At 41.5% G+C, this 24,045-nt stretch overlaps 11 protein-coding genes across 11 annotated transcripts; 2 read left to right on the top strand and 9 right to left on the bottom strand.

Annotated features, from left to right (window-relative positions):
- Positions 1-607: 607 nt before the first annotated feature.
- On the bottom strand, positions 608-1,453 carry I206_107608 (uncharacterized protein; the record flags this gene model as incomplete). The annotated part of the gene is made up of 1 exon (XM_019157653.1): positions 608-1,453. The coding sequence occupies one exon, from the start codon at positions 1,451-1,453 to the stop codon at positions 608-610; it is 846 nt and encodes a 281-aa protein (XP_019009293.1).
- Positions 1,454-2,148: 695 nt separating this feature from the next.
- I206_107607 (uncharacterized protein) lies at positions 2,149-3,102 on the bottom strand (the record flags this gene model as incomplete). Its single annotated transcript, XM_019157652.1, has 1 exon — positions 2,149-3,102. The coding sequence occupies one exon, from the start codon at positions 3,100-3,102 to the stop codon at positions 2,149-2,151; it is 954 nt and encodes a 317-aa protein (XP_019009292.1).
- A 545-nt stretch (positions 3,103-3,647) lies between these two features.
- On the bottom strand, positions 3,648-4,373 carry I206_107606 (uncharacterized protein; the record flags this gene model as incomplete). The annotated part of the gene is made up of 1 exon (XM_019157651.1): positions 3,648-4,373. One exon carries the CDS (start codon positions 4,371-4,373, stop codon positions 3,648-3,650), a length of 726 nt encoding a protein of 241 aa, XP_019009291.1.
- Positions 4,374-5,128: 755 nt separating this feature from the next.
- Positions 5,129-5,687, bottom strand: I206_107605 (mitochondrial 37S ribosomal mS33 domain-containing protein; the record flags this gene model as incomplete). The annotated part of the gene is made up of 2 exons (XM_019157650.1): positions 5,129-5,163; positions 5,240-5,687. 2 exons carry the CDS (start codon positions 5,685-5,687, stop codon positions 5,129-5,131), a joined length of 483 nt encoding a protein of 160 aa, XP_019009290.1.
- A 679-nt stretch (positions 5,688-6,366) lies between these two features.
- On the top strand, positions 6,367-9,693 carry I206_107604 (uncharacterized protein; the record flags this gene model as incomplete). Its single annotated transcript, XM_019157649.2, has 3 exons — positions 6,367-8,959; positions 9,018-9,159; positions 9,222-9,693. The coding sequence occupies 3 exons, from the start codon at positions 6,367-6,369 to the stop codon at positions 9,691-9,693; spliced, it is 3,207 nt and encodes a 1,068-aa protein (XP_019009289.2).
- A 267-nt stretch (positions 9,694-9,960) lies between these two features.
- I206_107603 (uncharacterized protein) lies at positions 9,961-10,476 on the bottom strand (the record flags this gene model as incomplete). The annotated part of the gene is made up of 1 exon (XM_019157648.1): positions 9,961-10,476. The coding sequence occupies one exon, from the start codon at positions 10,474-10,476 to the stop codon at positions 9,961-9,963; it is 516 nt and encodes a 171-aa protein (XP_019009288.1).
- Positions 10,477-12,920: 2,444 nt separating this feature from the next.
- Positions 12,921-13,412, bottom strand: I206_107602 (uncharacterized protein; the record flags this gene model as incomplete). Its single annotated transcript, XM_019157647.1, has 1 exon — positions 12,921-13,412. The coding sequence occupies one exon, from the start codon at positions 13,410-13,412 to the stop codon at positions 12,921-12,923; it is 492 nt and encodes a 163-aa protein (XP_019009287.1).
- An 873-nt stretch (positions 13,413-14,285) lies between these two features.
- On the bottom strand, positions 14,286-16,418 carry I206_107601 (uncharacterized protein; the record flags this gene model as incomplete). The annotated part of the gene is made up of 11 exons (XM_019157646.1): positions 14,286-14,375; positions 14,466-14,723; positions 14,799-14,880; positions 14,943-15,065; positions 15,133-15,214; positions 15,275-15,382; positions 15,442-15,529; positions 15,585-15,761; positions 15,824-15,888; positions 15,950-16,218; positions 16,327-16,418. 11 exons carry the CDS (start codon positions 16,416-16,418, stop codon positions 14,286-14,288), a joined length of 1,434 nt encoding a protein of 477 aa, XP_019009286.1.
- Positions 16,419-16,871: 453 nt separating this feature from the next.
- I206_107600 (uncharacterized protein) lies at positions 16,872-17,459 on the top strand (the record flags this gene model as incomplete). Its single annotated transcript, XM_019157645.1, has 1 exon — positions 16,872-17,459. One exon carries the CDS (start codon positions 16,872-16,874, stop codon positions 17,457-17,459), a length of 588 nt encoding a protein of 195 aa, XP_019009285.1.
- Positions 17,460-17,608: 149 nt separating this feature from the next.
- I206_107599 (uncharacterized protein) lies at positions 17,609-20,027 on the bottom strand (the record flags this gene model as incomplete). Its single annotated transcript, XM_019157644.1, has 5 exons — positions 17,609-17,650; positions 17,711-18,150; positions 18,232-18,835; positions 18,893-19,693; positions 19,773-20,027. The coding sequence occupies 5 exons, from the start codon at positions 20,025-20,027 to the stop codon at positions 17,609-17,611; spliced, it is 2,142 nt and encodes a 713-aa protein (XP_019009284.1).
- Positions 20,028-20,652: 625 nt separating this feature from the next.
- I206_107598 (uncharacterized protein) lies at positions 20,653-23,878 on the bottom strand (the record flags this gene model as incomplete). The annotated part of the gene is made up of 13 exons (XM_019157643.1): positions 20,653-20,658; positions 20,724-20,805; positions 20,872-20,892; positions 20,963-21,074; positions 21,140-21,386; positions 21,447-21,559; positions 21,619-22,028; positions 22,092-22,218; positions 22,274-22,352; positions 22,408-22,528; positions 22,579-22,655; positions 22,718-22,984; positions 23,039-23,878. The coding sequence occupies 13 exons, from the start codon at positions 23,876-23,878 to the stop codon at positions 20,653-20,655; spliced, it is 2,502 nt and encodes an 833-aa protein (XP_019009283.1).
- Positions 23,879-24,045: the final 167 nt, after the last annotated feature.

Here is a 24,045-nt window from a genome sequence, read left to right as displayed (position 1 = left end):
CATTTGTTATTGAAATGATGGAGATGTTCGAAAAAAGTGTAGGAAGTCCGAAGTGGAGGATGTCAGTTTTTCCGAAAGTTTTTCCGATCAAGTGTATAGGCAAAAATGGGTTGTAGTCAAATCGCTAGGAATTCAAGAATGATGTGGTCGAAGTACATTCGTTCCTCTGATCTCGTACTGGATTGGGAGAGTTCTCAATAGAGATCAAAATCAAGCATGATCATGTCAAGCAGAAATCTCTATTGCTTTAGGTTTAGTGAGGATCTTTTCCCCCCGAGAGACTGACCTCATTTCGACCGAAAAACTGGTCCAATGTGTGTACATGAGCACGCTTATTTATCTGACTTTGAGAGAGTTACAACGTTATCAAGAAAAATAATGCATATCATACAGTAGATTGTAAGTAGGGGTCCAGCAGATAGAACAAAACACGGGAAGAAATTCTGTCATTGGGGATGGTAGAACATATATATATGTCTATGAGGTATTGAAAACGAGCATGTCTACAAATGAGGATAGAAATCGGAGTGGTGTTCTCTTTCATCGAACGAGGGTTGACAGGTGGTCTCGGAATGAAATGGCAAGGAGGTGTAATTGATAGTCTTCTTTATTCTAGAGGCCAGGACTCGTTCCTTGGGGTCAATCGAAACTCGAAGCTGGCTGTACTAAGGGCATCGACGGAGGTCTTTTTGTCGCCAAAAGCTTTTGCCATCTGCTTATTGTGAATGTAGTAATCTTTTGGTTGAAAGATTTTGGACAAGTTGGAAGTCCAAGTCAATTTGACGTTCACTTCACTACCGCTAACCTCTGATCCTGTACAAACGCGATCGCCGGGATAGTCTGAATCGCGGAAAAATTTCAAATGCGCCGGAACGTCCATGTCCGAGACTGTAGCGGGCAAATAGACATATCTTGCGGAGCTTTGAGCCCATGCCGAGCTCGTTGGTTTGACCATAAGAGTGAGAGAATCAATCTTCTGGAAGGTATCTTGCTCAATGAGATCATCGGCTTTGGTTGAATCGTTCAAAAGGTCTCTAACAGAAATCTTTCGTTGTTGCTGGAATCGCAAAGACCACTCGTATTTCCATCCATCAGGGAGCTCGCGATCCACTTTATCATCAGGTGATGGGATGCTAAATCTAGCATTTGGATTGAGAACAGCGTCGGTGAGGTTACGCGGGTTCGATCCATTGTTTCGCAAAGCTGTAAGAGCCTTGTCGAACATGTCCTTCCCAATTTTGCATTCATAAGCTTTGCTGAAAATGGAATTCTGTTCAATCTCAGTGAAGTCTGTGATCCAGTGAGTCCGTAAAGGCATATACAGGTCTGCGGATAGATTCGCAGAATACTGCAAATGTTGTGGGTCTTCAGGGTTGAGGAGAGTATCAGCTGATGGAGAAACATAGAGTCTGGTATAAGCGACATCTGGATCAGCTTGAGCATAGTAGCTCATATCGACTGTTAATTCTTGGTCGCGTAGTGCAGGTGAGGACAATGTTCCAATAAATCTAGTTGGAGAGCGGAGCAAGAATGATGTATCGAGTAGGCATTTATATATGTGTGTCTCGAGAGTAAGACAAGCATTTACTCAAAGACGCTCCTTTTTCCAATCGAGTCGATTCAGCAGAAATTCATCGCTTAGGCGCAGACTTGACATATAGAAGACGAAAAAAAGATGCAGAAAGGATCTTGATACTCTCAGTAAACCTTTGAAAGGATTTCAATGACGAGGTCTGACGTAAGGGACGTTCATATGTTGTGCATCGGCAATACCGTTGCTTTGTTTCTGATTGCCACAAACGCTGGGAGTCACTATTAGGCTTATCAGGAAATCGTTGTGAAACAGTTGTTACCTCCTGTACCCTCTTTTGAGTCTTCATTGACTCGGCAATACCGGTATGGAGTGCGACTAGACTCTTCGTACTAGTTTTTCTGTCGAAGTTAAATCCAGATGTATCACCAGATGAACAAAGTGTATAGAAATCATCACAAAGAAATAGGAAATAAGAAAGCTGTGTAAGTCATGTATATACAGTACGATAAGCAGGCTCAGAACTGCCAGTGATTGCTTCAGCCAACCTATAGTAAATGTTACTCAGTCCTTCTTGCTATCTCGTATCATGTCGTTGCGGCGTAAGTAAAATGCTCCTAATAATCTTCCTCCTCTGTCTCTTCTTCATCCTGGATCTGGTCGATTGCTTGTGTTAAAATCATGTCGAGCTGGAAGCGGGCGCTCGTGGCAACTGTCCTTGCTGGAGAAAACGCATTTTGGATGTCATTGAGATACGACTCATCTCCACTTACGCCTATCAAAGTGATCGTTGCCATAGCTTTATCGATATGGCCGCTTTTGAAGCTGAAATTCGAAGTCGTCTCATCGTGTACTACTGGCATTCTGAATTTCTTAGGCCCCGTGTCACCAAGATAATCTTCGCAAGCGCACGTTATACAACGGCTCGGTTCCGACCTTCCATCTTTGGCAGCTGCATCTGCCCAGCTGTACTGAGTTCCTCCTTCATCATTGGTCATGACTACAGGGCTGATTTTGAAAGTCAGAGAGTTGATTGCGGAGAGCGCGTTATTTTCAATCAACTGTTCCTTGCCTTCTGCCGAAACCAATTGTGACAGGGAGATAGATCGCTTTTGGTGTAACTCAGTTCTGAAACCATCAAGTATTCCAGAAATGGCGATCACAGCGTATCCGTTCATATGTTGTTTTGTTGGAGATATGTCAACGCTTGTTTGGGGGTTCAAAGCGACATCTGTCATGTTACGACTTGATCTATACACATCACCAAGAGTATCTAAGGCTAAGGGTTCATGTATATCGACTGTGATTTGATAATCATCATCGAAGATCCCGACATCTCCCAATGACTTAGCGTAATTTCCATTTCTGCTTGGTTCATTATTTTCTCGCTTGAAGAAGGCGAGCACTTGTCTAGACGGGGTTCTATATTTTCTTCCAGGGTGAGATGCTTCAGCAACGGATCCGTAGTCCTCTTCAGGATGTGAATCTTTCGAGAGAAGCGGTGCGGCGGTGTCATCAGGGAATTTACCTCTCTTACCCTTCCTGAGTCTGTTTATAAATGATGATGGCATACGGACTTTTACAGGAGTGCTCTTCCAGTCTTGTCACACAATTAGAGAATGAGGTGAGTGAGTAAAACAATCAACTAGATCTGGAAAAGACAAGTAAAGAACAAATAGCTTGTTGAGACAGAAATGATATATCCACAATTATCCTGGTTCGATTTCTTGGGTATTTTATATGCTTATTTCTGAACCCTATGATACAATTATCGCCTTCGACTCAAATGCAGTGACATTTATGTTCAAAGGAAGAAAGCTGAAAGGTAAAGCTCTACGTCATACAGAGAAGCACGAATACACTGTCAGCCTTTGATGTGAAAGGCCTAGACTGCAGAGGCCTTCCTACCTATGTAACTTGGATTGGGCAACGAATAGAAGGCTCTCCCAATAACTTGGCCGTCATTTCAAGAATCATATACACTATTGCAAAATATACGTATTCGAAATATTTGTAATCACGATATATGTATATATGTACAAAGGATATGTAATGAGTATATATGTACAAAGGATATTTAATGACGATATATGTACAGGCATAGGATTCACCAAATTTATTTCCATTTCCAAGCAGTCCCTTCTATAGAAATACTAGATTCCGAGAACATGACAAAAGTGGCATCTTTGAAAATGCCATCCAATTCCTCGTTGAGCGCTTGTTTCTCGCTTTTATAAGCTTCAAGTGGTATAGCAGATCCGGACTTGTACTCCAATATTAAGTGACGGTCAACTTCCTTTCCAATGTTAATGAAAGTACCAGTAGTACTATCTTCTTCATCATCAAATGTCAATTCGACTTGCAAATCTCCAGTATTATGGGGTTTTTGTATTATACCGAGACTATCAACGGCCCAGTAAGAATTTGAAGGTTGACATTGCATAGTAAAACTTTTCAATTTTTCTAAAGAATTTTTTTCAATGTTTGCATCAAATGTTTTATCTGGTTCTCCAGGAATGAGAAGTTCCGATCGATCAGTAACTGTACATTGTCCTTTACCTGTCCAATGTTGTTTGCCATCCGTTAAAATACAGTAGAAAGAATAATGATCATGTTTGTTAGTCATTGCTGTTTCTAACCATTTCTTTGTCCTATTTTCGGAACCTACCCATCCATCGGGATCTTCTGTATTTGTAATGATTAAATCAAATTTGGAGCTGATGGGTGGAAATTCTTCGTATGCTATTGGAATCTTCTTACCGTTCTGTCGAGAAAGAAAAGTCAAAGCACAAGTCACAGACTCATCTTCACCTTGAAAAGTTTCATCTTGCAACGTAGACATCGTGAGGCTTATTATGTTATAAGATTAAGTTAGAAGAGATATAGTGAGCTTTATCTAGTATAGGGATCTGATTTATACAGTTGTGATTATATGTTGAGAAATTCGATGTACTGTACAAGGAAAACCAAATGGGCAAGAAGCCTTCACACTATATGAAGGGAAATGCAATCCTTTAGCCGGGACCAGTAGCGCCCTTTCGAAGGCTGAATAAATGGTCAGGCAATTTGCAAAAAGTGCTTTCAGATATTTCACATTTAGTCGATTGAATCGAATGTCAAGTACAATGCACTCGAGAGCTGCACAAGGGATCCAATTTCTAATGCTGAATGATACGATGATGTGTAATGGTCTCCTTTGAAGCTGCTGGGATTTTCTTTCTTGAATAGAAAGGTGATGAATACGTCAAGTGGCGTCATTTCTATTCAGAATTGGACTTCTGAGAGGGGTTCTGTCTAAAGGTAGCGCAATGACATAACTTACACAGCACTTTCCTCGTCTCATAAGTATGTTTGGATGTGACCATCGCTGCCATCAGCACATCTGCCACTTCGCATAGGAGCGGAAAACACAAAGGTCGTTCGCTGCGAAAGGAAATCGCCGCGTGACATAGGATGCTTTTCTAATGGATGTAAGTCATGCATGAATGGATGGGCAAATGGTACCTGGACGCACATCGTCAGCCATTATTGACAGTGGACACACTTAGGAATAGTCAAAACTCACAATACAATTGGCTGAGAAGAAATAAACAGCTACTACTTCTTCTTCATTTGAGATCTTCGTCCATGACCTGTCATGCATAGTTTCACGTCAGTCAGTGATCACGAATTAATGGTTCAGGAAAAAAAGGGGAAAATCGAACTCACCCTTCTTAGGAGGTCCTTTACCAGCAGTCTTTCTCGCTCGAACTCTTTCTGCTCTTCTCACTTCTGCTCCATCAGCTAGCCAACCTAAGCCTCTCTTCCTGGAAACCTCTTCGAATCCTTCATCTACTAATTCACTATTCCTTAACATGTTTCCTTCATTTTTCCAAACGACATTCTCCATTATCACTTTACCAGATGTAGGAGTAGTTAATTGTTCTGGTAATTTAGATCCTTGCCAACCTGCAAATGGATTTGAAGGGTGCGTTTTATTTAAAGCTGATATTGATGGAAAAGGATTTGTCAATTGAGGATAGTATGATGCTATTGATGGTCCTCGCAACCGACGTCTCAAGTATTTGGTACCCATTCGTGAAGATGTAGGATTCGAAATTGTTTGAAATATCGGAGAACGTAATGAGGAGAGGAGGTTATGTAAATTTGAGGCCATTTTGGTAGCAGCCCTTTGAGTCTATTTTGTGTTTTGGTGAATAAATCTATGACAATTGACTGGGATGGTTTGGCCAAGGAGATACCGAAGGTAGGTTTTGTGAGATCACGATGCTGTAGAGAGTGCGGACTTTTCTATGCTGCTAATGAGTTATTAATGGTCGCTGACATTATTTTGACTTTCGACTTTCTTGCTTTCGAAACGTTAGTACGAGATATCCATACACTAGTGATAAGTCACCACGTGCAAAACACTGCATCCATATGCGATCAGACAAAGCCACGTCATTTAGGTGCTGCATGGTCAAAGCGGTAACCTCCGATGCAATGCTGGACATCAGGCCTCCCCACGTGCCTGTTCTTTTTTTCCGAATATTGTGATTGATCTGAATTGCGCCATCGGTTTAGTGCCCCACAGTTAATCTTATAATTCCTAATCTGAAGCTGATATCTGGAATAATTTTGTGATTTTTTACCCTGATCACATCACCAAAAGTTGATCAAAAACCGGAATACCAAAATCATATCGGTTCAACTTTTTCATGTATACAGCCAGTTACAACGTACCTATTTATTCTTTTGTCCTATTCTTATTTTTCTTGTATTAAACAAAAGCTCATCAGAGCAACCACAAACCCTTTCCCTTTCCTTGCTATCTTGTATAGTCTCACTGAACCATCATGGCTCCTGTCGTCCTCACTTCCTCCCTTACATCGGCTCCAGGTGTTCCTGCCGGTAAATCCCAAATCGCCACCATGAAAGCCGATGCTGGACTCAACCTCGACGCCGATGGATCATCAACCCCTTACTCTTCATCCTCAACAGCTGTATCTGAAGATGGCGGAAAATCACCCGATGCCAAATCGATACAAAAGGCTTTAATCGACGCTTCCTTGCCCGATGCGTCCCCTGCACCTAATGATTCAGGTTACTACTCCCATTTACTTTCTTCGTCAGCACCTACCCCACACACAAAATCTGGAGCCACTGTCTTTGCTTCAGGTATCGAAGTTCTCGAAGCCTTTGCCGTCAAGCACTCAGAATCAGTATGGGTTTACGATGATGCTACTCAAGTTGGCTTCGGTGCTAGATTAGCCGAATTTGGAGGAAAGAAAATTCACGAATTGCAAACTCGTGAAGGTGCTGGGTTGGAATTAGCTGGTTACGCATCAAAGTCATCTGGCAAACTCTCGGTCTTTGCTTCCATCAAGACCTTACCTTACCTTATACCTTCTCTTGAGCGAATCAATGGAGATGTCGTTGTTCACCTTTCAACCACTATCGTTGATGAAAACCTTGAATTCGCCGATGGTCTCTATACTGCCGGTGTATTGAAGGATCTTCTCTCCGTACCTGAAGGTTGGGAAGTTGTCTTCTCGTCATCCGGCAAAGGACTACTGGAAAACTCAGCCAAATTATACGGTTCTGAAGCCAGAAAGGTTGTCCATGTCGTGTCATCGTCTCTTGACAGCAGGGAAACAACTTCGTATTCTTTCCCTACTCCTTCCGATGCCGCCATCTCATCCACTAAATCATTCGACCAATCGGCTTCGCAAGTTTACGTTGCTCCCGTCGGCAAACTTGCTCAAGCTATTCACAGCAATCTCCCCGCCGGATCCACCTTGTTTGAGTACAACACCTTCTCCCCATCATCGGAAGAAGTGTACAATGCCCTTACGTCCGCCGAAGGTGCTGAACGAAAAACCGTATCAGTATTAGGGGCTACCAAGGCTGATGCTGAAGCACTCAAAGCCCTCACCCTGTCTGCCCTTTACTCCGCTTCTGGATCAAGCAAAGCTGTTCTCCCAAACGTCAAGTCAGTTGTCGCTTCTGCATACACCGACGTCATCCCAGCCAAGAAGTCAGCTGTGCCAGGAAAGGTCGTCTCTTTCTTCACATCACCTCTTTCACCTCTTCCCCAATTGCTTTCCCACTTGTTCCTTTCGTCACCATCGCTCGAGACTCGATTGGCGCAATTCGGTTCTTCCGCTGCTCGAGGCGTCAAATCGGTGCTTTCGCTTGCTCCCTCCGGTGCTGCCAACCAGAACTTATCTGTTAACCAAGCTTCCGATGTCACTTGGATCAACGATGCCAATGTCATCAAATCTACCGATGTCTTGGCATCCGCTAAAGATGGATCAATCGTCGTTTTGGAACTGCCTTGGTCCGAAGAAGAGGTTGCTGTCAAGCTTACCCGATCAGAGATCTTGACTATCAAATCGAAGAACCTTCGAGTCTTCTTGCTTGACCTGTCAGCCTCTCCCGTACTTCCCATCCAGGAGCAAGTCGCCTTCCTCCTTTTGTATACCGGTACTCAGAAATTATCTGCCGGTGTATGGAAGGTTCTTGACGCTTTCCACTCTCACCAACTTAACAGGGGAGATGTCGAAATCGCTCAAGCCGCTCTGACCGAAGTCCGACCAGCCGAATGGGAAGTACCTGAACTTGAAGAGGGCAAGACCGAGAAAGTCAAATCCGCTTGGGAATGGGACGCTCTTTCCGGTACAGCTGGTATTGTAGATGTCCACGCCGATGAGAAACCCCTCAATACCAACTGGGAACTCGCTGCCAGACATTTGTTCTTCCGAGAAGCTTTCGCTGTTCCCGACGGCAAGGTTGTCGACTCCGACGAATCAGCCAACAAACCAGGTATCAATGGTCTGAGACCATCTATGGCTGATGAGACTTTCTTGGTCACTGTTTCAGAGAACCGAAGACTCACACCTATCACCTATGACAGAAACGTATTCCACCTTGAACTCGATACCGCCGGTACAGGTCTGAAATACGAGATCGGAGAAGCTATTGGTATTCACGGTTGGAACGATGCTCAAGAAGTCCTTGATTTCTGTTCATGGTACGGCGTTCAACCCGATGATCTTGTTACTTTCGCCAATCCTCTCAAAGCTGGAACAAACGAAACTAGAACTATATTCCAACTTCTACAACAAAACGTCGATCTTTTCGGCAGACCCGGAAAAGCTTTCTACGCCGCACTGTCCAAAACCGCTAAAGCCAAAGCCGATGCTATGGCTCTCAAGTTCATCTCTGCCCCTGAAGGTGCTGAGCTTTTCCAAAAGATGGCTGAGAAAGAGACTGTCACTTTCGCAGATGTTTTGTTCAGATACAAGACTGCTAGACCAAGTATTGGAGAATTGATCGGTATGATCCCTGAGATCAAGCCTCGACACTACTCTATCGCTTCTTCGCAAAAGGCTGTAGGAGACAAGGTAGAGCTCTTGATTGTTACCGTCGACTGGACTGATTCAAAGGGTGTGTTGTCTTGTTAGAAAAATCACTTGCATGATAAGCTAAACGTTTTACGATATAGGCTCTCCTCGATTCGGTCAATGTACTCGATACCTTGCTGCTCTTGCTCCTGGTGCTAAGGTCACTGTCTCAATCAAACCATCCGTTATGAAATTACCTCCTGACAACAAGCAACCTATCATCATGGCTGGTCTCGGTACTGGGTACGTCGAATCAAATTCATGTATCTATATTTCACTGCTGACATGATCTTGACTCTATTTAGTGCTGCGCCATTCAGAGCATTCATGCAACATAGAGCATGGCAACGAACTCAAGGTATTGAAGTTGGACCACTTATCTACTACTTTGGATCAAGATATAGATCTCAAGAATACTTGTATGGGGAAGAAATTGAAGCTTATATTAAATCTGGTATTATCTCTCATGCTGGATTAGCATTCTCTAGAGATTCAGATTCAAAGACATATATTCAACATAAAATGTCTGCTGATAAGAAGATGCTTTCTAAATTATTGAAAGGAGAAGGATCACATGCAGCTTACTTTTACCTTTGTGGACCTACTTGGCCTGTACCTGATGTATTTGAAGCATTAGTTGGAAGTTTAACGGATGATGGTATGGAAAGAAAGAGAGCTGAAGACTTTATTGAGGAATTGAAAGAAGATGAAAGATATGTATTGGAAGTTTACGTGAGTGTTTCCTTTTTTGGAAAGGAATTTCCGATCGTATGCTAATTGTATATGATCCATTAGTAAACAACCGATAGAAATATAAACATACATACTGGATGTGATAGATTGATCTACGGAAGGATATTGTTGTAGATGATGTCTTAGAGCTTTTTATAGTATATCATACATGCAATTCGGATAGACTCGCGCCACAATAGCAGGTCAAATGCAATTACGTTCACATGATAATCAAATCCAACTCCTAAACACTGCATATTAACGAACCGACTTTACTTAATCATACATATCATACTTCATCTACCGGTCAGCCTAAGATACACCTCCACCTTGCTTAGAAGCAGGATCAAATTCATCCTCTTCATTAATCTCCTCTTTATCGGTGGTTGATATATATCGACTACGACCGGAAAATTGCAAAATTTTGTTAGCGACACTTAAAACACTGCACTTGTTTGAACGTACTGGGTCTTCCCAGCTGGAGCTGGCTTGAGGCAATTCCATCCATCCTGTAGGATATCCTGGGTCTTCCCGGCTGGCTTGAGACCATTCCATCCATCCTGTAGGATATCCGGAAATCCCTGCTTTTGAAAGCTCGTTGGAGGCGCCTGACCAAGCGCTCAAATCTGCGTAGTAATTGTTGTAACTCTGTTGAGATGGCCCGCTTTCGTGCTCTTCAGCTTCCTTCTTGACTTTTGCCCATGACTTTGTCATGACAGTCAACAACAGGCGCATGTATCCGGCTTTCTCCTCTTTGGACATATCTGACAAGTCAAAAGGATCTTTGGAGCTGTCAGTAGGGTGCTGAAATCTGTTGTATTCAGACATTTCGATTGTTGTATAAATGTTAGATCAATTCAAGTGAAAGTTTGTATATAAAGTTATGGAAGTAAGTTAAATTATCAGATATTTTGACCGTTCCTATGCCCCTATTTATAGATATCATATTTGGTCTTGATTATATTTTTATGTTTTAACGAGTCGAACAGGTCAAAGGGTAAAGTATTTGAAAGGAGGAGTGAGAAAGCAAGCACGAAAGAAAGGTGTAAGAAGGCAAGTGGAGCACAAGTAGAAAGAAAGGATTAACATGTTTATTTCACATTCAAATTTGTGTTTTCGTCATTCTATATCTTTCCTTTCATACATATTATGAAACCTCGGAACTGTTCACACATATGAAAGGATGTGACTTGATAGCTTAGCTCCATTGGTATTGTCATAAGTTGATCAAAGGTTATCCAATAAAAAGAACTAATCTCTTACTCGATTCTTCTGCCCAGGCCAAGACATACCAAAGGCCCAGGCTCAAAACACAGACACCACAATACAATGACGTCTTGAAACGACATCAAAAGCCATGACGTCAATTTGAGAATGGAGCACGCTCTGAGTAGACATTGGATGTATAGCTGAAAAAGTGTGGGGATTAGACAATGCAGAGTCTCGACCCCTGGAATGAAAGGACAGAAAATGCCAAACACCCATCCATCCATTTATCTATCCCCGAAGTTGTGTTGCAACGATCATTATAAATCTGCTCTTGTTGGCAGGTGCAGAAAGGACGACACTCTTTTCTGCTGTTTACGAGCAAAGATAGAGGTGTATCGCAGGGGAAAAGCTCACAAAAGATGACTACAGGACTTTCGTCAGAGCATTGACGTCACCAAAATCGAGAAGAAAAGCAGAACAAAAACCCCATTTTCACAGAAAGGTTCGCACTTGGTTGTAGCACTTAGTCGAATGAAAGCTTTGTGCTCTCACTACTACACATACATCAGGTAATGGTGTAAGCATATTGCGGCGAATCAGCGTTCTTTCTCATCATATGGGAGATGAGTGTTTGATACGATCCCATTCAAGGCTTTTCCCCTAGCGTTGTATGTGTCGGAAAATCTTGCACAATTTGCCACTGCGCCGTTCATCAGATCAAAATGTAGTGATTTCTGAGTGATATCCATTATGAACTTCGCATAAATCACATAAATCTACTGTGACTACTGTACTGATTGTACGAAGCAGTATATTCTGAGCAACAATTGCAAATTCGTGCCCCTTATTTAGCGGTCTAAGTCAGAATATACACGTCCGTTTCCATTCAAGCGACTGCGAATCCGAATCTTTTCATCGAAGAGTGTGAAAATCGGTCGAGACGAAATATGGTCTGCTTCTGAGCAGGAGCGGGAATGCGAATACGAGGATTGCTAAATAAATAGCGAGACGAGGTTCACGAGATATACATGTCTTATGGATAAGTAATGGGAAGTCGGGTTGTACAGTCTATTCATAAATGTACAGGTCCTAGGGCTATATATCTCTGCTCCACCCAATTTAGTCTATGCTCATCTTATCTATGACGTCCTTAGCGCCCTGCTATGTGTATTAGGACAAGGAGACTCCAAACAGCGATATTCGAAGCAAACTTACTGATGGGAAGAGTAACCATACATGTTGGTGTTGGCTGATACATTGCTCCACTTGGAGGCATGCTCGTACCAAGCGTAATATAGCTTCTTGCAATCATTCAAATATGTTTCCCGAGCTTCAGGCCTCTTGTTGCTAGACTCCCAAATTTGAGTGATGCGCTGTCCCAGTCTGTCGAGCTGAATTTTAGATTGATCTTCGGACTCGCAATGTGAAGTATCGAAATCTTCGGGGGAAAGCTTCTTCGAGGCTTCGAAAAATTCCTCTTCGCTCTCAGGAGCTTTGTCTGAAAAAACGGTATCTCTATTGCCGACTACCCACTCTTCCGGGTGACTGTGAGAGCCCTTACTCTCGTGTTTGGTAAGGCCATCGTTGGCAGGATGTCTTCTTTGAGCAGGTTGGCCACTGAAATTGTCTTTGGAAAATTGTGAATCTAGCAAAAAAAGAGACTATAGTTAGAGACTTTTTAAATTAATTCAGGGAGAGAATACATTTAGTGCGAGCTACTTATCATGTGATTGCAACATCATACAATCAAGAGGGCTTGAGCTCAAGAGCCTAATTGGAACGAACGAGCAGCGCTATCGCTTGTTACGAATAGTATGTAGAATATCTTGTAGGTTACGATGGTTGCATAGAGATATAGAAGAGAGACTATAGTCAGATACTATGAACTACTTAAAAGGAAGAGACTAAATTTCGAGCGATCGAGCCATCACGTAATTTCAACAGAACAGACCATCATCTTTCACAAACTTTTCTCCTACTAGTCGGCAAAACAGAGCAGTCGAAGGTTTGGATCCGGTAGGCAGCGAACCGATGAGTGAGTATAGCTGCATCAGCGTTCGCAGCTACGCAGAAATGCCGAATAGTTTGAGTCCGTCTTGGAGATATGTCTCCCATTCCCCAGAGCCTCTCATGTACTCGTCATACAATACCTCGGTGTCCTGTCCAGCCGCAGGGGCATTCGCAACTCTCCTTCGGTATTCCTTTTCAAATTGTGAATCTACAGCGGTCCACTGACTCTCGAATTCTTCGGCGTTGTTAGCTTGGATTGTAATATCACCGAATTGATCAAGACTTCTATAGCTTTCAAAATCGATGATCGGTTGAGGCAAAGTTTCGAGATACTCTTGCCAACGAGCTTTCCAACCCTCATACCACTGTTCATGCCCATTCGTGAGGGCTCGCGCCTCGTCGCTGGATGGGTCAAATAATTTCAATTGTTCAAGATATTGAGCTCTTTCCCGATTACAGGCTCCATACATTCTGTCTTTAAACGAGTAAAAAGATTCACCTTGGGTACTTTGTGGAATGTCGTTAGGGGTTGAATTTGAGGACATATTGCTGTGTGAGGTCAAGTTAATAATCGTGTGATAGTGTTTGATTGGAAACGTTTGGAATTAAGCACTTGGGGATTGGTGAGTGATCAAATATCGTTTTGATCTGAAGAATTCGAGGACTTTGAGGTTCCAATGTGATGCTATTTATACCCAAGTATTCAAAGAAATGTGCAATCGATTTGAAATTCAAAAAGAATTTGAAAATCTCCACGAGAGAAGGCTTCTCGATCCAGACTCGCAACTCGGTGATTCACATCAAAGGTAGGATTAAGACCTGCATTCAGAATAAGAAGGCTTCGCGGTCTAGACCCAAGAATTGTTGGAGCTTTCTCAGAGGTGACGACAAAATGTGATTATCCAGAAGACGTACGATGTTTTTGACTCACTATATCATTTCCATGAGATGCAAATGAAGGCCTCGACGCAGCCTTCATCAAAGGTGGAAAACAAATGGGGAGTGTATCTATGAGATATTCCAAAAACAAAAATGTACATTCCTCAATGAGACTGGAAGGCCCATGTTACTATGACGCGAAGAGCTGTAGAAGATATCAGGATTCTGGAGTTTCTATTCGGTCATGAAGGCTATTTTGTCTCTCAGGACAGTCTTGAGACATGCTGTGTCATGATGAGATAGCTTTGCATGCGCAGGTTTGCAATTGCACAGTATGACGAGCACTCTGCGCTATGGAGTCATCATCTATGACATCTATCAAAGGAATTCACCTGTCAGACATTGAGGGGGAACTTAGACCAGGTAATCCTGGACTGATTCAATTGACCATCTATGCCACAAGGATTGTGTCCAAAAGACTATTCTTCCTGTGGATCTTGTAAAAAGATTTTCTGAAGGTGGCGATACTACCACTCGCATCATTTCTGGTCCGTTCTCAGGAGATAAGGTGCCAGTTGTGGACACATGGAAACAGTCCACCAGAAAGATTTCCAATGCAATATTGAACCCTGATACGTCATATGCTTTCAAGTCAGCTCGTGGATCCCGCGGAGCTTCTTGGTAATGAATTTCGCTCGACGTGGTGGTAGGACACTCACGTTGGGTCCTTTACGCATGATAACTGTTGTCATTTCACCTTGTCCATAGTCACCATCTTCCGATAATATAATCGTCCCTCTTACAGTCTTAACACCGGCAGGCTTAACCACCTCTATACGTAACTTGTGAGGGTTCAGCCTCACGTTCTGCTCTCCTAGTTCCTGCTTGAAATATGCAGATAACAATTCGAACGATTGTTGAACATTCAGCGTGAGCCAGAATCTGGTTGTTATTGTTTGCAGAGAACCAGATTGAGTCTAAAAAAAAATAATCAGCATCGAAAGTGTGAGTCTCCCCGACTCATAGGGGTGTAAGGAAGTTGGGAAACATACAATATTTCCGGTCATTCTCATGAACTGCGATTCTTGCTGATTGAACTGACTACCCCATTGACTCTCATTCTTCGCTCTTTGACTGTATTGAGAAACAGATTTTCAGCCAAGGATTTAAAACTGGAAATTGATAATAATGCTCACCTTGCGACATATGCTTGAGAAGCAGGGTTCTTCACGACTGGATTTATGATATCCATCATCCCATTCTGCGTCATACCCAGCATCAAAGCCTCGGGAATTTGCTCTCGCCGCAGTTGACTAGGTCTGAGAATCGCGTCGCGTAAGCTGGTGCTCAACATGTTACCTACGAGTCACAAACAACGTGACTCACGTCATACTCCATTGGTGAGACTTTATGCCCTGCATTGTTATACGCTCATTTGGATCTATTGTCAACATGGCAAGTAATATAGCTACCAGGGCATATTGACGTCAGCTGTCACCGGATGATACGGATGTGGTAGCTGACTCACTCTTTGCTCCACCCTTGATGTCATGCCATGGCGGATACTGTAACAATTCTCCCGTCTTGTATGCGCAAAATTCGGGCGAAGCATCCGAAGGTTCGTCCCAAGGCGTATCTAGCAGCACAATTAGTCTGATGACTCTGATGGGCAGACAATGCGAGGGATTCACTCACTCCCTGCGAGCAGAGTATACAGCACGACTCCCATACCCCAGATATCAACCGGTTCAGCAGCATACCCTTGTCCAGCTGGATTACCCAGCTGTAACCTTCGAGGATCAGCTTGCCCTCCGAGTTAAAGAAAGGAACTGACTCACCTCCGGTGCAACGTAGGGCAGACTGCCACATCTTCCGCTGAGCAACCGTGTCTTGCCCTTATGCCTAAATACAGCGCATAATCCGAAATCTGATATTTTGAGATTCCCATTTGCAGCAAGGAGTAAGTTCTCCGGTTTCAAATCTCGATGAGCGATTCCCTTCTCATGTATGAACTCCTATGGTCCATCAGATTCGTCAGCTTGTTTCTCACGTGGTATTGAGCATTGTCGGGACATACCATTCCAGAAGCTAACTGTGCAAAGTAGAATTTGGCTAATTCCTCTGGTATCCCAACATCAGGTACTATACGGGACGGAACGAATGATGTCAGCCTTCAGGCAACAGATATTGAGAATCTACATACCAATCTTATCGAAGAGATCACCTCCAACAGCCAATTCTAAAACCATATATAAACCAGGAACCCAACCTTTCTGTTCTTGATCCCGGTCAACTACTTCTGAATGTATGAATTGTAAAATGAAATCATGTTTCAAAGCTTTATGAACTTGAACTTCCTTTTGTAGTTCTTTTACATTCGGTGTACCGTATCCAAGCGTAGGCGATATGAATAAGTTGATTACTTTACATGCAGCTACGCTTGAATGAGTATCGTCTATTGCTCGAAATACCCTATTGAGAGGAACGAATCTCGTCAGCTCAGTGTAGGTTGGCAATGCATGCCATTGTAGAAAAGAAAGTATAGTGCTAATCGGGCGAGCGCGAGTCTCGATGACTCACTTCGAGAATCCACCGCCTCCAATTTCTTCACCTATTCTGTATCCATGAATGACGGGATATCGAAGTCGACTATATTGGTCGTCCAAGTCCATTGCCAAGGTCCTGTGCTGTACGGTGTTTGAGGTTTTCAAGGAAAGCAGAATTTGAGGATATCAGTACGAAAGTGCTCGAAATGACGGTGAGGGAGAGAGAGTGGTAGTGGGAGTAAGTTGAAAGTACAGATGACGGCAGCAGTGATGAAAATAGTATGACACTCAAAATATCAAAATATCAGCAATTAGTCGATTAGATTACATCAACCTAACGCGTCGTGAATTAATATTAATCATTCTCATTCAGGCACGGAATGTTTGCTTTAACATCACGTGATAATGTCATGTAAACGACCGAGATAACGAAATGTAGGTATGTAAAGAACAGCTTCAGTAGTCTAGCAACATTTGAGTAGACACAGGAAGGCCTCTGTCAGATGTGTCGTCGGACGTTCAGCCCAAATGTTTAATTTATCTTCATCATATTCGGGTAGCAACGAAACACCCAATATTATGACGTCTCCTGGCCCCAACTCAAAAGAATTATGGATTTCTTTTGAATTTATAAAACCTGAACAAACAATAAATCTACGTAAATTAATATTATGGCCTACAATACCATTAGAAAAACAATTAATACCTTCATATGATTTTAATGAAAATACAATTCATTTAGGATGTTTTTTAAATTCTATTGAAAGTAATTCATCATCTATACAATTATCTTTAGAATTATTCAATGAAATTGAAGATGAATATATAAATGAAAAGGAACCAATAGGAATATTAACTTTAGTTAAAGAATCATATCTAAATATAAAATATATCAAAATTCAATATCAATTACATAAATTTGCAATCTTTTCAAAATTACAAAATAAATCAATTGGAAAAAAGATGTTTTTAAATTGTATTGAAATTTTAAAACAAAAATATTCAAATAATGAAAAAATTTTATTACATTTTGATGCTCGTAAAGAACAATTAAAATTTTATGAAAAATGTGGTATGATTATTTTAGATGAAAATACTTTTTGGAAATTTGGAAGTACTGGAAAAGAACAAGGTGTAGAATATATTAAAATGGGTAATATCATATAACATTTTGTAGTTTATAAATAGAATCAAAATATTATTCGACTTGCTCGGACATTTGAAGTAATTGTATATAGAAAACTCAAGACAATGTTGTACAACACGGGTGCATTTCATACTAGTCCCACCAAGATGTCAGAAAACAGCCAATCAGTCTAAAAATCCAAAATCTCCATAATTTCCTCATCGTTCTGATACTACCGAAAAACATTAGCCTTGATTCGAATATCACTCCTATTCGTTTCATTACAACTCACATCAAAAATGATCAATCTCTCTCCATCCAAAACAACAGTTTCCACCAATCCATCAACTTTATTTTCACTAAAGATAAATGGTAATTCTTTTCCAGTTTTAATTTCATATTTTAATGGTGATTTCTTTTTAAGAATAGTTTCTTCAGTAATCAAATGAATACCATCTTTATCTCCATCATATTTAGTCTCTTCTTTATTTGTAGTTGATTTACCAGGAGAAGATAATGGGGTAGTAGAAGTTGATAAACCAAACATTAATCGTTTTACAATTCCTCTAGGTGATTGAGGTTCAACTCCTACAAAACCGCTATTTTTTCTTGAATATAGTTCTTTTCTCACTCTCAATGGATCGAAATCATATAACCTTATTGAAGTTGACATATCTGATTCGTGTGGATATGGAGAAACGTATCTTGATCCGTAAACATAACATACCCAAGCTAAAGAAATAACATAATTAGCTATCTTTGCATTTTGGCCAAACCGAGCTTTGGTTGTCTTCTGAAAACATTATTACTTACATGGTTCTGGCTCATCAGGTCCGATGAACCTCACTTTCGGCGCAATAGATTCCCACTTTATAACAGGTGCAGGCCGTGGAAAAGCTTGTAAAAGCAAAGGACTTGTTGGAGCAGGTAAATAAGCTGCAAATGTTTTCTTAAGTGAGAAAAGTACGAAATGAGGTTTAGTATGATTTTGAAGCGGTTGACAATAAAACTCAATGATAATTATTCCACTTGTTGGATCAGGTACAAATTGTTGAATATTTTCAATAGGATATTGAGGAAATGTATGTCTAGGTGGAGGATCTGTACGAATTGTTAATCTTGGTGGTGGTAAATCTTCTTCTAAATCAATTTCAAATTCAGGTAAATCAATTATAGCTATTTGAGTTGGAGTATGTGCTGGAGGAATAGATTCTCCTTCTTTTGGTTGAGTTGATGAAAATGGTGGGAATGCATAAATGTGTAAATGATGTGAAAAAAGTAAATCTCTTGGATCTGCTAAGTCATCTTGAATTACTGAATTTGGTTGTAACCTTGTTCGAACGCTTGGAATGAGGAAAGAAGTGGGAGTAAGTAGTATAAAAGATTCAAAAGTTGCTACTGCTGGTGGTTTAAGGGTCTATGCGATACAAGCGGAATTAGTCAAATACTGTCGTGGATTGTAAGACAAACTCACTACTGCCATTCGTCCAGTAGTCCATTGCCAACCAACTAAATGATCTTTAGCACCTCCATTATTATTTCTCAAAACATATAAACCATCATCACAAATTTGAAAACCTAAAGAAGATATTCTAGTAACTAAATTAACTGGCCAATCTAATATATGTTTAGCAGCTTTAGGATGAGGTTGAAATGTAGATAAAGTTAAAAGATGTAAATGTAATGAAAATTGTCTATGAGCAGGATGTCTAACTTCTGCAACTACAAATAAATCTTGTCCTGGATCAACTGCGAAATCTTGCATATCAAAATCGAATTTATGAGTTTTTCTAATATCATTAACTAATTGATCTTCTTCAAAATATTCATCTGCTTCAGATTCTTCAACTTCTACTGGTATATCATTTTGTTGAAAACTTGATTCATCTGTGATTGTTTCATTTATATCTTCCCATTCATTTCCTTTTCCAAGTTCATATACAGCTACTTCTTTACCTATTGCTCTTCCAGTATGTACAAAATCATCAGAAGGAGGAACATTTCTAAGTAAAACACCTTCAAGATATTCATATAATCTTCCCTCAGATTCTTTGAATTTAACTGAATTTTTCGATTTCGCTTTGAAATTCCTAAGTCTAGTCAAACGTTCTTTCAATGTATAGAGTAGTTGAGCTTTTGAAGGTGGTATATGAGATGGCTTTTCAATCAAAGGTAATAATGAGTAAGGATTCAGTTTTAGTGAATTGCACTGTAGTGTGTATGATAAAGAAATCGGTATTGAGTTATTGAGTAATTCATTTATTCTTTTACATACCTATTTACAATGGAGATGCTCAGTACGATCAGTGTTCCATAGTTTATATGGCTTAGATGCTACGCAATGGTTTGCTCACCCGAAATGATCTACTAATAGTAATTCGATCTAACCCTACAAAAACCCTTTCTAATAATTCATCAGGTAAAGCAAATAACCAATTTATTCCATTCTTATCGGGGTTTTCATACGGTAATGGAACTTTATTTGGTGTGAAGTAAGTACCAGAACCAGGAGAAGTTGTTGTTGATGATGATGATGAAGAAGAAGGTGTGGACGATGGTGAATCTTTGAATGATGCTCTTCTCATTCTCAAACGATCTAACATTGACATGACGCTTGGGTAGTTGAATATAAGTAAACTCTAAGTCGTGTTGTTTCAGCTGAGTATGGCAAAAGCGTATCTTCCTCAAGTTGACTGATTCTTGCATGAGTTTGCTGCAAAAAGATCGAGTCAAAGGGGATACATTACAGATAAAGAAAGATCTGCCAAAGTGTAAGGTAAATTGAAATTCTTACTCATCCGGTTATCGCCTTAAAGATGACGCAAAAGTAGATCAACCGGAGTCAAACTGAAATCATCCTTCTACGCGTACGCTTTAAGATAGTGTGGGTACGCGTGCAATGGTCTGCCAATTGCAATATGCATAGTGCATTTTCTTCATGTATGGCTCAAGCAAGAGTCTGGCTTGAAGAGTACAACATCGATGCACGTTGCATGACCGAGGCCTGACCGCGCCTCGGAGGCATGGGACACAGTATCCACGAAATGATGATAGGTAGTAACCCATGGTGCCACCGAGAGTCACGCTGAATTATCGTCATTATATACATACTATATTCATGGGGTTATATGTAGATGTTGATTGAATGCAGAGGTATGGTACAATTGCTAAGATGCAGTATGGTGTCAAGCAGAAAAGTAAGATCATACAACATTATAATCCGCCATTATCAGTTCACCACTAGATTTTAGCACCACACATTAAATATTAGCCAAACAATTCATTTGTATAATTCAGCAACTCACAAATGTCTCGTCCCTGTATTCTACAATAGCAGGCAATCCTTTATCTTTCCTTCGTGCCTTCTCCGCAGCCCACTTTTCGAACCTACTCAGATGATTCATTCAACTACTGTATCCTTCAATACAAATTCTGGACAGCTGAACGACTTACCATTTCTTCATTTTAGCTCGACTGCAATTTCCAGATTCAGATGAATCAATATAGTGATATTATGCGAAAGTACGTCGCAAGTTGTACTCACCTCTTCTCATTCCCCACATTCACCGTAGCGATCATCTTCAGATCTAGACCAGGCATGGAAAGTGCAAAACAAGTCAATTCCGTGAAACTGGAGTGTTCGGAATACGGTACACCTAAACGCGGGATCAATGTGTGAGTTGCCGAATCCAACCTCTGGAGGAGCTAGGGATAGGCCTACCGAACAGCTGGAATGTCCTACAGCTCCCTCTCATCTCCTTCAAGTCTCTCTCGCTAAACCATCTAGCTTGATCCCGCTTGATCACAGTGTTCACATCTGGCAACATATCCGTACCAGCAGGAGGAGTGTAAGTCCATCCTGTCGGTCTGAAAGCTAGAACTCTGTCGAAGTGGGGGTGTAATCTGGCTAAGTAAGGTTGCATTCGGTCCAGCTGGATATTTCCCAGGGGTAAAAGGTGGACTTGAGACTATGAAGCCGTGTCAACTGTCAAGCGGTCGAATGAAAAGACAATCAACAATCAACTCACAGATACAGGATCGGCACTAATCAGAGAATGTAACTCCGGATCAGTCTGACATAGCAATATCCCTTTTTTACGCGGATCACAATATATCGTCGAACCAAGAGCCTTTGCCACAGCTGTATAGGCGCAATGATTCAGCTTGTTTGTCAACAAGAAGTTGCGCAGAGAGACTGACCTTTGACTATCCTTTCCTTTCCTATCGAGTACGTTCCCATAACTACCAAAGTCCGGCCTTTGGGCTTAACATCATTGATATCTTTCAATTCGTCCTTGACATCGCCATTTTCCTCCTTTTTGACTAGCCACGAAGCCATCATAGCTTTTGACCTTTCCGCTAATTCAGAAGGGTCAGGCTTAATTTCCTGTCCTTCCTCAGCTTTGATGTATACTTTAGGTTCCAGAACTTTGAAATCTGGTGCGGTTGCAGACATCCCCACGACAATCTTTCGGGCTAGTGAAGCGCAAGCATTGATAACTTGAGGCTGTGGTGGAAAACAGTATTTAGGGTTGAGATAAGTAGTGTCAAGATAGCATGTGTGTATTGGCGCTCGCGATATAGCTGGATGCAATACCATTTTAGGATTTCTGATGAAACAGATGGATCAGCTTGCGAATTACCTAAAATCAATCTGCCGCCACATGACTTACGCTCTAAAGTCACCGCAATGTAGATATCGGAATATCTTCTTACTTCCAACATACGGGGACCGGAAGCCCGAATCACCAGCATTAACGGTTTGCGGTCCTTCGAACAAGAAGATAGAAGAACCGGGACCTGACAATAAGTCAGCTGATAGTTGTGGCCAATTGATCCGCAAAGCTCAACTGACAGTGATTAGCTTCGATAGGCATGACTGTGACACCACCAGTATTGGGCATCTCGAAAGGGATATTATCCGGTAATCCGTGCTACTATTTTTCAGCCTTGCTTCCAATATGGGCAATACGGGAATAAGTGGCTTACGACCCATTTCGGCTCCACTCCAAGCATATGGACAATTAGGTTTGCAGTGGTTTGAGAGCAGTAAATCGGGCCATGCGTCCAACTTTTCGACAAATTTGTGTAGTGATCAGAATGCGCATGACTATATCTCATGTAAGCTATGTATCTGCTTAGCAAGGTATGATTGCTTACGTGAGTAGGTAAGCCGTAACTTTGGGTATAGCACCATATCTGAAAGCATCAACAGCGACTGGCATACCTGTCATAACCTTCAGCAGACCTCGTCAGCTTATTGATGTTGCCACTTAGCAGTCAAACGAGCTAGACTGACCTTATAGAAGGGTGCTTTCCTCCTTCCAATGAAACGCTTGCCATCCCTCTTCAGATCAGCTTCAGCATCTTTCCAATGATCCTTCTCTTTGTGCCCGCTCATCAGGACTGAAAATGCATTGGGTCCCTTAGTCGGTTGCTCGGGTTCCGGCGAGGGAGAAGGTTCAGTAGAAAAAGAAGCGTATGATGATATCGGTTTACCTTTCTTTGATGCTCTCGATGAGGACGACGAGCTGTCCAAACATGTGTTTATATGATGTTGAGCAACCTGGAACGAATGCTTGTCAGATCTTTTGTATTATTCAGGCATACAACGACTTACTGTACTGACCTGTCCTTTCAAAGATTTTCTGCATATTGGACATTCTGTCATCTTGCCTCCCTGTCTTCCTTTCGCTCCTTTCCTTGAACCGATCGGCTCAGATGCTACACTGAGTTCATCATCACCTTCACCATCTTCTTCCATACCCATACCTTCATCTTCGGGTTCTTCCCATTCTACCGTTAGGTCTATACCACCCAGATCTGTAACTGAAAACTGTTTACCAATTTCTAAACCGTTTGGCGTATCAGATTCGATAGGATCTAGAAGTTGGTTTTTATCTATATCCATATCTATCCCTGAGTCATCATATTCCGCTTCATCGCCATCTTGAGGATCCTGATCTGCATTGTTATCCTCATCGGAAGGGGGTATACCATCTTCATCGTCATCTCCTTCTTCAACGTTGAATACTTCGCCTGTATTGATGACTTCAGGCCAAATTGAAGGTGGCTTGTATTCTGGGTATCCGGGAAAAGGCGGTGGTTTAGTAAATTCAGGTGTCTTGATTGTTCCTGCCTCGGCCGCTGATGGAGAGCCATTGGAAAACTTCCGTTTCTTACTTGTTGGACTTGATAGAAAAGTGCCAATAGGTGCTATATCATCGTCATCGCTGATGACTACGGGATCTTCGCTGGAGCCAAACAGCGAATTTGCTTTCCCTTTACCCTTCCTATCCGCTATGATAGGTTTCGAATCTTCGACTTTGATTGACTCGGCATACTTTGACGCGCTAGAAGTTCGTCGAGGTGTAGGCGTTTTAGCGAAGAAAGATAAGATGTTACCGCTTGCTGATGCCGATGGGGACTGTTTGGCTGGTCTACTGGATGTTCTTGCCATAATCACGAAGTCCTTATGCCAGTTCTCGACATGTCGAGCTTGTTATTCCAGTATATTGCTCAATATGGCTTGAAATTATAATATGGAGGAGTCAAATACTTATCGATCCTCGATGACGATAATCACCGTACATTACCAGGAACCATAATACAGTCAACTCGATCACG

Source organism: Kwoniella pini, chromosome 11, assembly GCF_000512605.2.
Source record: "Kwoniella pini CBS 10737 chromosome 11, complete sequence".
NCBI lineage: Eukaryota > Fungi > Basidiomycota > Tremellomycetes > Tremellales > Cryptococcaceae > Kwoniella > Kwoniella pini.
This window is presented reverse-complemented; position numbering and strand designations above follow the sequence as displayed.